Genomic DNA, 12975 nt, shown 5'->3' on the forward strand with positions numbered 1-12975 from the left:
CTGTTTTGCTTGTTATGCTTGGCTTGCAGAGACATATTTCATTTATTTTCCTCATCTCCCATACAGAGCTGACGTCCATTGCTTTCTGAGCTTTTGTCAAATCGTCTAGGAGTCTCATCACTGAAAATAAAACTATTACAGGAATTGGAGATAAACAGTGGCTAAACCCTTAAACCTTGTGTTGTGTTCAATTTCAAAACCAGGAATAACATCGCCAATTACAGTCAGTAACACCTTCACAACTGTATCATGGAGGTTAACAACGCTTGGCTCCATAGATCAGCGATACTTTTAGGATTTTGAAGTGTCTATAAGTGTTTGAGCAGTTTGATTTTAAGTTTAATTTTTTTTACCTCTGCCTCATACAACCTTAAAACATCTAGGCCAATTAAGAATGAGTTGAGGCCATGTTATATTAGGTTTAGGCCAGGTTGTGTTAGATTGTCGATGATCACATTATGCTGACTTTTGGCCAAATTGAACTGGATTTAGAATAAAACACTCTGAATCTAGGCCCGGCTCAACTTGTTTTTAGCACATGAAACTCAGTTAAAGTCATAAAAAACTGTGTTTGGAATAGGTCTGCCTAATTAAAGTGAATTTAGATCAGATTAGAACAGACACACGATTAAGATGGATTTTGCCTATATCAAATAGAATCTGGAAATTTGAGAATAATTAGCAAGTTAATGAACTCTGTTCTGATGCTATTTGCCATAAAAGTATTTTATTTTACTACCAGATTTGACGCAACATAGATGAAGCACAGTGATGCTGCTTTCATATTTGCTGCACCAGGTGGCCTATTGGCTATACCACCGTTGAACACAGTCAGTGAAAATGGCAGCAGCTTGTGTTTGAGTACAACCTGGTACAAGGGCCTCCATGGTGGAAAACGTAGAAACATCCCTCCTTACTTCAAGTTTCACAAAACTACCCGCCAACATCTTCCAAAAAAATTGCCATGTCCCATCTCTACTTTTAGAAACATAATCTCATGCATTACCTATCTGCAGTGGCAACACTAGTGTGGATATTTCAAAATGTGGTCGAGGCTATAATAGTGATTTACTCTTCATAGCATTAGTCATTACTCACTCACAGAGCTGAGTGATTTCACCGAGTTGGTGGTTTCAGTATTTCAGACCATTTTAAACAAATATTGAGCCTCTTATCACATCCCTTTTACTGCTCAGAGAGACTGTTGGGGCTGACCTCGTAAACTAACTGCAAAGATTTTGCAGAAACTTACATTTACGGAGGCCGACAAGCAGATCAGATGGTGGTGTGCAGCTTCAGGCACACTCAAAGATAGACTGAGGATGACGTTGGGTCCTTTCAATTTGACCAGGAAGCAAGCCAATAAAAACAGCATAGCTTTAAAGCATGTTTAACTATAAAAAGCAATTCATTTGTTTCAAAAGCCTGATTTTCTTTCTGCTCATTGACCGAAGCGCCATAGAAAAAAGTGGGGGGTTTAGTTGAAGCCTTGTAGTAAGGAGTTGCTTGCATGTTGGCGTCAGACAACACAAGCAACGTGTGTTTTTGCGCTCCACTTTTGTGTCCCTGGCGCCAAACTTGGCCACTGTGTCTTTTAGCTTAAAACAGAATGTCAGAGCCGCTGATTTTTTTCTTTATCTCTGAAGCTATTTTTATCATTTCTTTATGAGTCAACACTCTCTTCAGTCTGATAATCCGGCGTCGCACGACTCCCGCACAATGAGAGATAAACAAAACAATATACCCCAACGGAATGACACATAAGCTCCCATTCATGCTGGCAACAAGGTTTGAAAATGAGCGTCTCTTGGACCAAAGGCAGCTTTTTAACAAGAAAGATTGATTCGGACATATTATAAGAGGTCATGAATGAATACCTTTTAGTCCCAACGGAAAAGTGTCTGTTTAACCTTTTTTTAAATTATTATTTTGCATGTGTTCATATGAGCTTTTTATGATCCCACAAAGCTGTGGCTATCCGATGCTTCAAGCAGAAATGGGAATAAAAAAATGTGAACAATTATTTAAAAGTACGATCGGACGCAAGTCTGAGCCAGAGCTTAAAGCTGCAGACGCAAAACAGACTCTTATCTACTGGGAGGGAAGAAAGCGTGACACATACACCCAGCAGTGTTTTAAGGGTCCCTTCCCTTTTAGTTCATCTTAATACATCAGAGCAGCTGTAAAGCAAGTTCACAGTTAAGTGTACTGCAATTACTTACGCATCAAAACTAAATGCCAGCTCATGTTGGCTGCATGAACAAGTGACTCTGCAGACAGCAGAAATGAGAAGCATTTACATGGATGTCTGGAACGAGTAGTGATGTATAAAAAAAAAGGTAAATCCATCTTCAAGTATTATTATTATTATCCTGTAAAATATTACCAAAGGCCCATCATAAGTTATTCTATAAGGAAGTTTTTACCTCTACCTCACCCAAAATGTTCTAGATTGCCAGATGGCCTTTGAAAGTGTGAGTGTAACAAAGGATTTAAACCTGATCAACTTAATAGAAACCTCGAAGAGAAATCTATCCCAGTGTGTCTCATTACGGATTTATCTGCGTATGACTGTCGAACAGCTGGTGCCACAGTATGAATGCAGAGACGGGCTCATGCTCTTTAACCCTGGGATTTACAGTAGATGCCTTAAAGGGACAGTTTTCCACCACAGTAATTTCCAGCTGTGCAGGAACAAACTCATCGCTAATTGTTGCCCGCTATAAATCAGAGAGCAAAGTTAGCATTTGAGACTCTCGAAATTTAAAAAAAAAAGAAAAAAGGCAGCAATAGAAATGACAGCAAATTTCGACTGGTATGTCACTTTAGGGAAATTTGCTGTCTTATAGATGGATGAGAAGATTGATGCCACTCTTGTGTGTGGAATGTAAATATCAAGCTCAGCACAAATGAGGAAACGAGACGAAACCGTCGCCTGAAATGTAAAGATTACATTTGCATTTGATTTGACATGCGGTAGATGTTGTGAGAGTCTATTTTAAGGCCTACTAGGATGTATATTTAAACCCAGTGCACATAGGTTTGGATGGCTAAACCTAACCTGATAGCGAGGGAAAAGACGTAACAAGCAAAAAGAGAAGTTTAAAATGTAAAGTCACAAGGTTAATACGCAGTGATACACCCTTTTATCTTCTAATTATGGACTATTCCTCACAAACATTCCTGTTGTGACAGTTAAACGAAATGCCATAAGCCTGCACTCTTGTACTCCTTCTTTTTACCTCAATGTTCTGCACTGAAAAAATGTCAGTGAACAGCAGGCTAGCTGCCTCTGCCTGTTTCCAGTCTTTGTACTCAGCTGACCAGCTGCTGGCTCCAGCAACACATTCACCTTGCACGTAGACGCTTTTAATCTTCTCATTTTCCACAGCGAAAAAGGTCCGTAAACGTGTTCCTAGAAATACCAGTGTGCTTTAAAGCGGTGAAGACTTTGCAATAAGATATCCAAGAAACTTTTTACTGAACAGCTTTTTAGATGGAATTGCGTTATTATGGAGACAAAGTCCTTTTTTATTTTCAAGCCACGTTTGCAACGTTTAAAGGAAGTTTAATCCATCTATATTCAGCAACAGCAGAGCCTGCATACCGTATGTCAAGATCTGTGGGTGCCAGAGCTCTGATTGTGAACACATTTTTTAAATTTTCCTCACTATTTGGGGTGAGTGGGACCTTTTAAGTATAGAACCTTGGCATGGTCTTTAAAACAGGAGGTAGTTTTTGATGGAAAATGGCTTCAAGATGTTTAAGTTTGTACAGATAGATAGATATCATAGATAAAACTTTCAGTCTTACCTTGAGCATGTCTCCCTTGTTGAAACTGAGTTCATCTCCCTCTGTGGCACGAAACGTGTACATTGCCACTGCTTCCATGCTGAACCCCCTCAGCACACACACGCTCACACATACACACTGAAACTCAAAACACTCACTGGTACCCCCACTAATGCCCAAAATACAGGGGTGGAGGGGGGGCAAGGGGTAGATTAGTGAAAAAAAAAAGAAAAAAGAAGAAAGTAACAAAAGAAGAGGATACAATAAATAATCAACAGGAAATGAAGAAGAGGAGAAGAGAGGTCTGTCCTCGGAGCAACAGAGCGTACGAGAGTCAGAGGATGAGAGTGAGTGATCTCGGCGAGGGGAAAAACACGAATGGTTGCTGCTCAGCAACACACACAGCCATGAGAGAGAGAGAGAGAGAGAGAGAGTCCGCTCACAGGGCAAGAGAGTGGGAGGCTCTTCCTGTGTATATATTTGTCTTATACACTCGGTGTGGCTTCTGTGGATTGTATGAAACACTCCCTTCAATCAGTTTTCTACATGTGTGTTTCTTTGTGTGGTTTGTCTCTACACTTCTGTCATCTCGCCTATCTTTTCTAACTATCCTTCTTACTTTGAAGGTGAAAAAAATGGTCTGTGAAACTTTTTCCAAAGAAACTGAGATGTGACAAAAGGTCGATTAAAAACAGAATACAATCATCTGGGAGAAATTTTGATCGTTCATAACTGAGATTCGCCTTTTTAAATAGCTGCACCGGTCTGGACTGCAGGCAGGTGAGTTTACATCACAGTACAGTAAAAATGGCTGACACTTTTGACACTTTTCAGGAACTTCTCTAAACATACAATGCAAAATGAGGCTAGCTCCTCTCTGTAGAATTTAATATGGTCCCAACATTTCCTCCAGCTGAAACAGACATATATGTCCTTTATTCATACCGCTAAACATGGCGTGTTGTAAAGTACCGTCCCCACAAGCAGCAGAGGGGAAATACTCATGTGAGTGTTTCCACCGCTGAGCAGATGTCATTGTCAAGTCTTTAGTCTGAGAAGCACTAAGTTCTTGTGAGGGGGAAGGACAGAGGTTGGTTTGAGGAGCTGTGAGAAGTGTTGTTCTTTCAAGCGTGGGTCTTTGTCTGGTGGGAGATCATCGCCATCATACCTGCCAACAATACCGATTTTAGCCAATGACACGACTTAGTTAGGGTCAGACGATACCATGTTTAGATAATATTTAAGTCTACGTTACCTTTTTACACCACGTAACCATCAACCTCATGCACAACATTTTGATGGTTGCTTTGGTTACATGTTATTTCCCAAAAAAAAAGAATTCTAAACTTGAAAAAGGGCAGTTGGAGTATGAAGAAGACCTTAGCGCAACTTTCTCCACAGAATCACATCTGCCTTTACTGTAAACTGTGAGAGTTTGATAAATAAACATAAATATACAGTAATAAGCTGGCCATATGAGGGAGTATAGTATGGAAGTTTTTCTGTGCCATCAGAGTTTGAATACGAATTTCTAATATTGAATTTTTATAGCATCAAAATCAGTTTTTGAATTTGAAAAACCAACAGTGTAAAAAAAAATCAATTTCTAAAAACAAAAATCAGTGTAAATACAAAAATCAACATTCAAAAAAAATTCAACTTCAAAAATTTAATGGAAAAAAATTTTACTTAAAAAAATTCAGTGGAAAAAGAACCAGACTGAACATCCGGGTAAACAGGGAGAAGCAATCGATCCCTGTCTCAATTTATCCAATGGCAGCCAATCAAGTTACGCTCCATTGGACAGATCAGCCATGTCCACCAATGCGTGTGATGGTGCTTCAGTGAGTGAGTTTACTTTATTTGCCATTTGCAAAATTGAGTAATAGATATTACTAATATCTATTGAGCTGATCTGTCCATTGAAGCGTAGCGTAACTTGATTGGCTGCCGTTGGATGAATTGAGAAAGGGATCGATTGCTTCTCCCTGTTTACCCGGATGTTGAGTCTTGTTCTTTTTTCACTGAATTTTTTGAAGTTTAATTTTTTTACACTGAATTTTTTTCCATTGAATTTTTTTTCAATGTTGAATTTTTTTACACTGATTTTGATTTTTAGAAATTGATTTTTTTTACACTGTTGGTTTTTCAAATTCAAAGTCTGATTTTGATGCTGTAAAAATTCAATATTAGAAATTCGTATTCAAACTCTGATGGCCAGAAAATCTTCCATAGTATAGACAAGTTTTTGACCCGTTTCCGCTCTACTTCCTAAACTCCTCCCGTCGATGCTTTCTACTTCCGTTCTGGCGGGCTCCGGTTTGTTTTGCTAGCTTGCTCCGATATCGACGCAATGAGAAAAAGAATGGAAAACCTTAAGAGGAAAAGTGGTTCGGGAATGACATGTGCAGTAGTTGGCTTTACAAACTCAAGAAAGCACTTGAACGAGTGGTTAGATAGAGAGTGCTTTGACAAATGTCCGCATACATGTGGAAAGAGCAATCCAGAGACTGAAGATCTTTAAGATTTTATCCCAGACCGTTCCCGTCATAGCACGTAAACTGGACAACATCTTGACCCTCTGTGCTGGCCTAGTTAACCTGAGAAGTCCACTGATCAGAATGCCTCATGAGGTTTAGAATCTTGCCTTGTGTCCCTGTGTGCATAGTATATGTTTTTAACAGTTCATTTTGTAAATTATTATTATAGTGATGTAATTGTGTGGGGTCGTTTTGTATTTCACTTTTTAATACCTGTTAGGATTAAATACATGATCTTTCTAGTTGAAGCCATTTGTTTGATTTCCTCAAAACAATTAATTAATCCAGGGTTATTAATGTAAAGTATGAGTTTACTATGAATGAACTGTGTTAAAAGAAATTGTAACACTCTAAGGAAGATAGGGCACTCATGATCGTAGTTCAGTGCAATAATGAAATGAAATTACATCAACCTTTATTTTCAATTTTGTACAACAATATATTACATTATGTAAACAACAGACATCTGTTGGCACCCTTGGGCACCTACATAGGGCAGTTTATTTTGGTTTTAAAATGCTGAGATATTTACTGCAGAACTGTAACCTTCCCTCAACAAAATCATCAACGATTTTTGGGAGCATGTGGGAAAAGTAAAATGTACGCAGCCTTGTGATATGCTCCTGAACAAAGCCTTGGTCGTAGGGTACTTCTATTTCTAGGTGCTCAGTTTTGTATGTTATGTTGGGCCACGTCGTCGCGTTATCCTCCCAGTCCTGCACCGAATTCGGGTGGGGGATAGTAACTCCATCTCCAGTTAACGTAATTAAACTCTGTTCCTATTGTAAGGACATTATTAGCTATACGATCTGCGAGTGGGCTGTCAAAGCTAGCATCATCTGTTTACATTGGCAAACACTGCGCAAACTACTTCCGGCGGAAATGAAGTGCATTTGTGGAGGGTAATGGCGCAGCCCAGGGTTTGTCACGTAAAATTGCCTATAGGAGGTGTCAGGACACATGGAGTACAGCTGCCAAATAGAAAAACACTAATTCGACACAAAAGCTAACACTACCAGTTTTGGACCAGACCCAGAGAGCGAGGTGGTCCAGGACGACACTGCTGCATTTGCCTGAGCTTCATACCTCGCACACCGAAGGGCACGCAACTTTTTTTTGTAATCAGTGCTGTGTCATCACGAGTTTTGATGAGGAACGGAGGAAGAAAAACTCCTGTTTTTAAAATACCCGTGTTCGGGTGTTCTTGAATTGACACAAAAACACAGAGAAACATGACAGAAATATAAGGTAAAAACAGACTGGAATCCAATCAAATCACAACCAAAGAAAGATGGTGACCACCATCTCTGTGGCGTTCTGCAAGTTGCTGTTCCCAACCTCATTAGGGGGCAGTCTAACTCTGCAGCTGAGTGGTACAGCAAATGAAGACGTACTTCCCTTTATGCCTGAGAGTAATTATATCTCAGTCAGTAATGTCTTTGATTACTCTTTGATTTGACAGCAATGATTCTAAAAAGCCGAGTATCAAAGTTGTGCTCCCCAAATGTTGTTTTGGAATGGCCAAAGCCCAAAAGAAACTTCTATCTCTTTCTCAGTCAACATTTTAAATTGAAACACACGTTTGCATTAAAAGGTTTGGAGACATAAAAGAAACTGAGGAAAATGAGAGATGATTGTAGCGGTAAACTTTAGTATGACACTGATTTAAAGGGTAGATGTGGCTCCACTTATAAAATACACTGGCCCTCATTTATCAAACTTGCGTAAGACGAAAAACGTGCGTAGGTCGTGTGTACGTTCTTTTCTGCGCAAAGGTTGGCATTTATCAAATCCATCGTGAGCTCAGGAAAGATGAAATCGCCACGACAGGTCTGAGGCCGTGTACGCACTTTTCCATTTTGACTTGCGGTGACTGCAATACAGCAGCGTCACTAGTGCGTGCTCAGGAGTCGCAACAAATCCCTTGGTTAAAATTACAGACTTATCACTTTAAAGAAGGCCCATGTTTTATTTGACTTCAACATAAATATAAACATAAACGCAAATTAAATAAATTAAACAAGTACAACTCCGTAATTGGAAGAGTGATGGCTCATTATTCAACCGTGCACCCTCACACCGAACAGGAGAGGCGCTTTAACACTGCGCATTCGCGCACGCGTGCCACTGTGGAGAGGTGTATAGGGCTCCTAAAGCTGGATCTGTCTCTCGGCTGCGGGGGGAACCCTATACGCCCGAAAAGGTATGCAATATTATTATTGCATGCGGGGATCTCCATAACATTGCCCAAAAAAATGGAGTGCCATTTCCAGATGTACATCCAGAGGACCCCGTACCCAGAGATCCCTTCCACCAGCCTGCACAGCCAAGAGCGCTCAGGAGGAGAGAGGAACTTATTCAGCGATTCTGACTTTCGGTAAGCATTCTGTTATTCAAGGAAAAAAGAAAGGAGAACAACGATTTCTTTCAGCATTTATTCTGTGACTTCAGTGTTTCATTTATGTCTTTCAATGTACTGTCGATAGATTGCATGGTGTGTGTTAAAGCCATCATCCACTTCACGATCTCTGTTTGTCTTTCTAGGACCTCTGTGGTCAACACGGCTGGCCGGTGTGACGCTGCAGACCCGGGGGCAGAGGCAGAGGCAGACGCTTCGGATGTTGACGGGCCGCGTATTCGTTGCGCGGGTCAGGTTGCCCGGATGCCACTTCGGATTCATCTGTGAATGAAAAATATTAGTTTGATTAGGAACCTCATTTGTGTTGAAAATTAAAGCAACTGTTTTATTTAAACGTCTTGGGTGTGCAGTCATTCTTACCATTCTCGAGCTGTAGCATGGGCGCATCAGTGTCAAGTTTCCCTGGCACGCCCGATGAGGACGTAGCTCCGATCACGCCAGCCACCCTCTCCTCCAAGGCACTCAAATCCAAACCTGGATTCCCCCCCCCCCCCCCCCCCCCCCGTTTGTGACATGCTGCGTCGGAGAGCAGCGACCTTCTTTTTCATATTGGACCACTTCTTCCTGATCTTACTGGAGAAAAAGTAAAACATCGCTCAATTTTAGATTTAATTTAATCTGGAGTTTATCACATTTTATTGACCATCACAGTAGGGGAAAATACATACCTCGTCCGGTCTGCGATTTACATCGCCAACAGCGTTGACAGCCGTCCCAGCTGTCAACGCTGTTGGCAGCGTTTCTTTGCCGCCTTTCGTCTATCCATGTCGCAAATTCTAGAGGTGCGGCCTCTCAGCCCCCTTTTGTAGAAGGCGTGGTTAGGATCATTACGATGGATTTCAGCCACCGGATTTATCAACAGCCGCTCGGTCTTACGATGGGATTGGTGTGGTACGCATGTTCTGTAAATCTCACTTGAGCCTCTGCGTACGACGAGTTCTCCGCTCATATCTACGATGCTTTCTACGACGGCTTGATAAATGAGGGCCACTGTATTTATGTCCTATGGTGAAATTGGGTTTTTCCTGACAGGATATAATTTTACTCCAACCAAATCCATTTTTCATTTTTGGGTTTCAATAGACCAAAAAAACTTCACTCAAACAATTTCTGTCACTTCTTGGTTGGACATATAATAATGCCATTTTCACACTTCAGTCAAACGGTGAATGGACTGTATTTCTTGTCTTGTTGGTCACAAAAAGCACTTTTACACCTGTCCCACTACAGTCATGCAGGTTATGCAGTGCTTTTTTTTTTCACTCTACATCAGTTTTCACATATGCACAACAAAGATGTTCGGGAGAATGTGCAGACAAATTGATCCAATCTTCTTCTGCAGTTGCTTCTCAGACACGCACATCGCAGCAGGAGGCCCTCGGCTGGAGAATCACTTTCCTGGCTGGAAATGCAACAGAGGAGGTGCGGGGAAATGTGTGTTGAGAGCACGCAAGAGGCAGCACGTGCTGCAGAAATTGCGATGGGAAAATCGCTGCGTTTTATTTTTTTCATATGTGAGAATAACAGAAGAGGCTCCTCATTGTGTTGGTATGAATACTGCATGTATCCATAGTTATCCACAATAGCGTGAGTGGTAAAGTATTACACAGGTCAGCAGAAAAGATCAACCTTCCAACAACGGCCGCAAATGCTCCGGAGTATTTTCTGAGACATTCACACACTGCCTCACCTGTTGTTGTTGGGGAGATTTCACATGAGGGCTGGAAGGAAAATCTCCACAAGCTATAGGCCCTTATTGCGTGAATGAAAAAAAATTACCTACATTTTTAGGAAGTCTGCCACTAGGCCGCTGCTACTTTTGGTGGGTATGACTTTTTTTCCACGTTGGATTTGCTCTTTCAGCTGAGCCAAACGGACCCACCGTTTCCAAACACCAACAGTGGGACAATTGAGCTTCTTCTTGGGAAACAGTGACTTCATCTAAAGACTTACGCAGCAAAGAAAGATTATCAGTGGAGAGAACAACATGATCCACTATGGTCTTTTCAATGACAGGACTCTAATGAAGCCATTTCTTTTGTAACCCTCCGCTCACCTCTCCAGCACAGTGCAGATAAATATGGCCACAAACAATAGTAGCAGACGTATAACAACCCCAGCTCAGTAATAAAACAAGAGGAGCTCTCTGACCACTGATCACATCACAAAGAAGCAAGTGACAGTAAATAGAGTTGCAGAGGGCAACCTATGTAATTAAAGACTATAAGGGCTTATGTGCAATATATCTGTTTAGTGTTGTGGTGCTGTTATCAGCAGGAAAAGTGCAAGGCTACAGAAGAAAATCTACTCGACACAGTTGTATCGACTGTGTATAAGAATTAATTTCCACTTAGCCCAATAAGTTCCTAGAACCATGTTCAGGTTTAGGTTTGAATAGATGTGGATTTCAGCATGTTCCGTGGTAAAGGCCCAGAAGTCGAGCCACAAGAGAGCTCGCTTAAAGAGGAGTCAGGAATCTCTGGGGGCTTTTAGCCAAACACAACACAGCAGCCGTTATAGTTGCCATACCAACGTAAATATCATCTGGCTGGTCTGTGAGTCTATGAGATTTAACGAAGAGGGAGAGAGCTAAACATAATGAGACAAAGCAGAAGAGCCGGAAAGCTGCGGCCGATGTTTCTTCAGCATGATCTGTCCAGGAAATCCCCCTGTCAGCTGGCCACTTGACTCATCCATAACGAGAAGGGATGGCAGGAGGAAGAGAGGAAGGCTGGAAGTGCGGTGTTCGACGGATATAAGAGGAAGAAGAGAAGAGGAACTAAATCTGCCTTTCAGCTGAAGGACCCTAGGCACAGAGTTGTCCTGTGCTCTTTTACCCTCTTGTATGTGATAGTTCACAATGTGTATGAAATGTTGATTTCAATGGACAGCCACCTAAAAAGCTTTGATGTTAAATTTGTGTTTCTGTGTGGAGCTCCTCAGCTTCGGTTGTCAAGCACAGTGCGGGGGATCTTTTAAAAAAATTTTTTTTTTAGATTTACTCTTTCTCAAGTTTTAGTGTCTGTAGGTGGTTCTCTTCTTTGTCTCAACCACGGGGCTGCTCGCTGCTCACACTCTTGTCTTTTGTTCAAGCTCAACCAATGCGATGATGTCACTTCCTGTATCCTTTGCAAGTAGAGACAGGATGTTGGGTTTTTTTGCCACCTTTTTTTTTCTTTTTTTTCAAGCCAGGTTAAAAGTTGCATGAAGTGGCTTTCCTTTTTTAAATCACTACATGACACCCGATACACAGTGACACATTTTCTGAAGAGCACTGAGCGCTTTCGAGAGAAATCCATCTGAATTTAATCCAATTTCTTTACAGTAACAGTTCATTCTATCAGGGGCCCTGATGCATGAGAACAGAATGAGCACGTTTATTTGTGCATGGGTTTGTGTGCATCACCGGAAAAAAAAGAAAAAAACAAGTGGGCACAAAGTCTGTCAACTTCCCTTCTAAGGCAAAGACAATGCATCCCGGTATCTGTTTAGTCCCAGGCCCCACTTCTCATTTGCATGTTCCTTTCTTTACTTTTCTACAAATATACTCTGAAAAAGTCTTCAACAACTATGTCAACTGCTCAGGATTGGTCAGGATTTTACTGGCTGAAAATTCAAAATGAGCATTCCTTTTTGTTTGGGCTGCAAATCGCGTCCCTCACATCTGTCTTCATTAGGGGCTTTCTGCTGCTCTGCTCTCCGAGTCACCTCCATTTTCACACACTGTCAAACTCATTTTGAGCGAATTCTGACATCACAACCCTTGTTCAGTCGCGCTCCCGAGTTCCTGAAAACTTGCTGCTCTTCCTCTCCAATCCCCCTTTGTGCAAACATCCTCTTCTGCATTTCCACATCCTGGATGTTGAGAAAAAAATCCTGGAATTACCACTGGCATCCAGACTCAAGACTCATTCAAGACACCAATCTACAAATGATCTCTCCTTATTTAACTATTAGAATTGTAAGCATCTGGGGAAAATCCAGAACTTTGTCTGCAATGACTAAGTAGTTTAGATTGAATCATTGGTGACCTCACAAAGACTTTATGAGCTAAATATGTGTTGTGTAAATTTATATGTAAATCAGCTGCTGATGTTGTTAAGCAGACATTTTCCTCACTCACCGTTTTCCAGGTAAAATCTTTTTCACAAAAAGAAAATCATGCATGCATAAGGTTCCTGATGTGAGCCTTCTACGTCCACACATGGTGCAGACGGATATGCA

At 41.2% G+C, this 12975-nt stretch overlaps 1 protein-coding gene and 1 long non-coding RNA gene across 2 annotated transcripts in view; both read right to left on the reverse strand.

Moving 5' to 3' along the window:
* Positions 1-4171, reverse strand: part of grapa (GRB2 related adaptor protein a) — a 29195-nt gene extending 25024 nt beyond the window's left edge. Inside the window, exon 1 of the mRNA XM_075453631.1 lies at positions 3814-4171. Within this exon, the coding sequence (XP_075309746.1) occupies positions 3814-3891 (78 nt within the window). The 5' untranslated portion in view covers positions 3892-4171. The remainder of the gene's footprint in view (positions 1-3813) is intronic.
* Positions 4172-8753: 4582 nt separating this feature from the next.
* On the reverse strand, positions 8754-9201 carry LOC142371543 (uncharacterized). Its single transcript, XR_012768061.1, has 2 exons — positions 9112-9201; positions 8754-9012 (listed from the first exon to the last, which is right to left on the reverse strand). It is a non-coding gene; the product is annotated as an uncharacterized LOC142371543 (long non-coding RNA).
* Positions 9202-12975: the final 3774 nt, after the last annotated feature.

Source organism: Odontesthes bonariensis, chromosome 21 (genome assembly GCF_027942865.1).
Source record: "Odontesthes bonariensis isolate fOdoBon6 chromosome 21, fOdoBon6.hap1, whole genome shotgun sequence".
NCBI lineage: Eukaryota > Metazoa > Chordata > Actinopteri > Atheriniformes > Atherinopsidae > Odontesthes > Odontesthes bonariensis.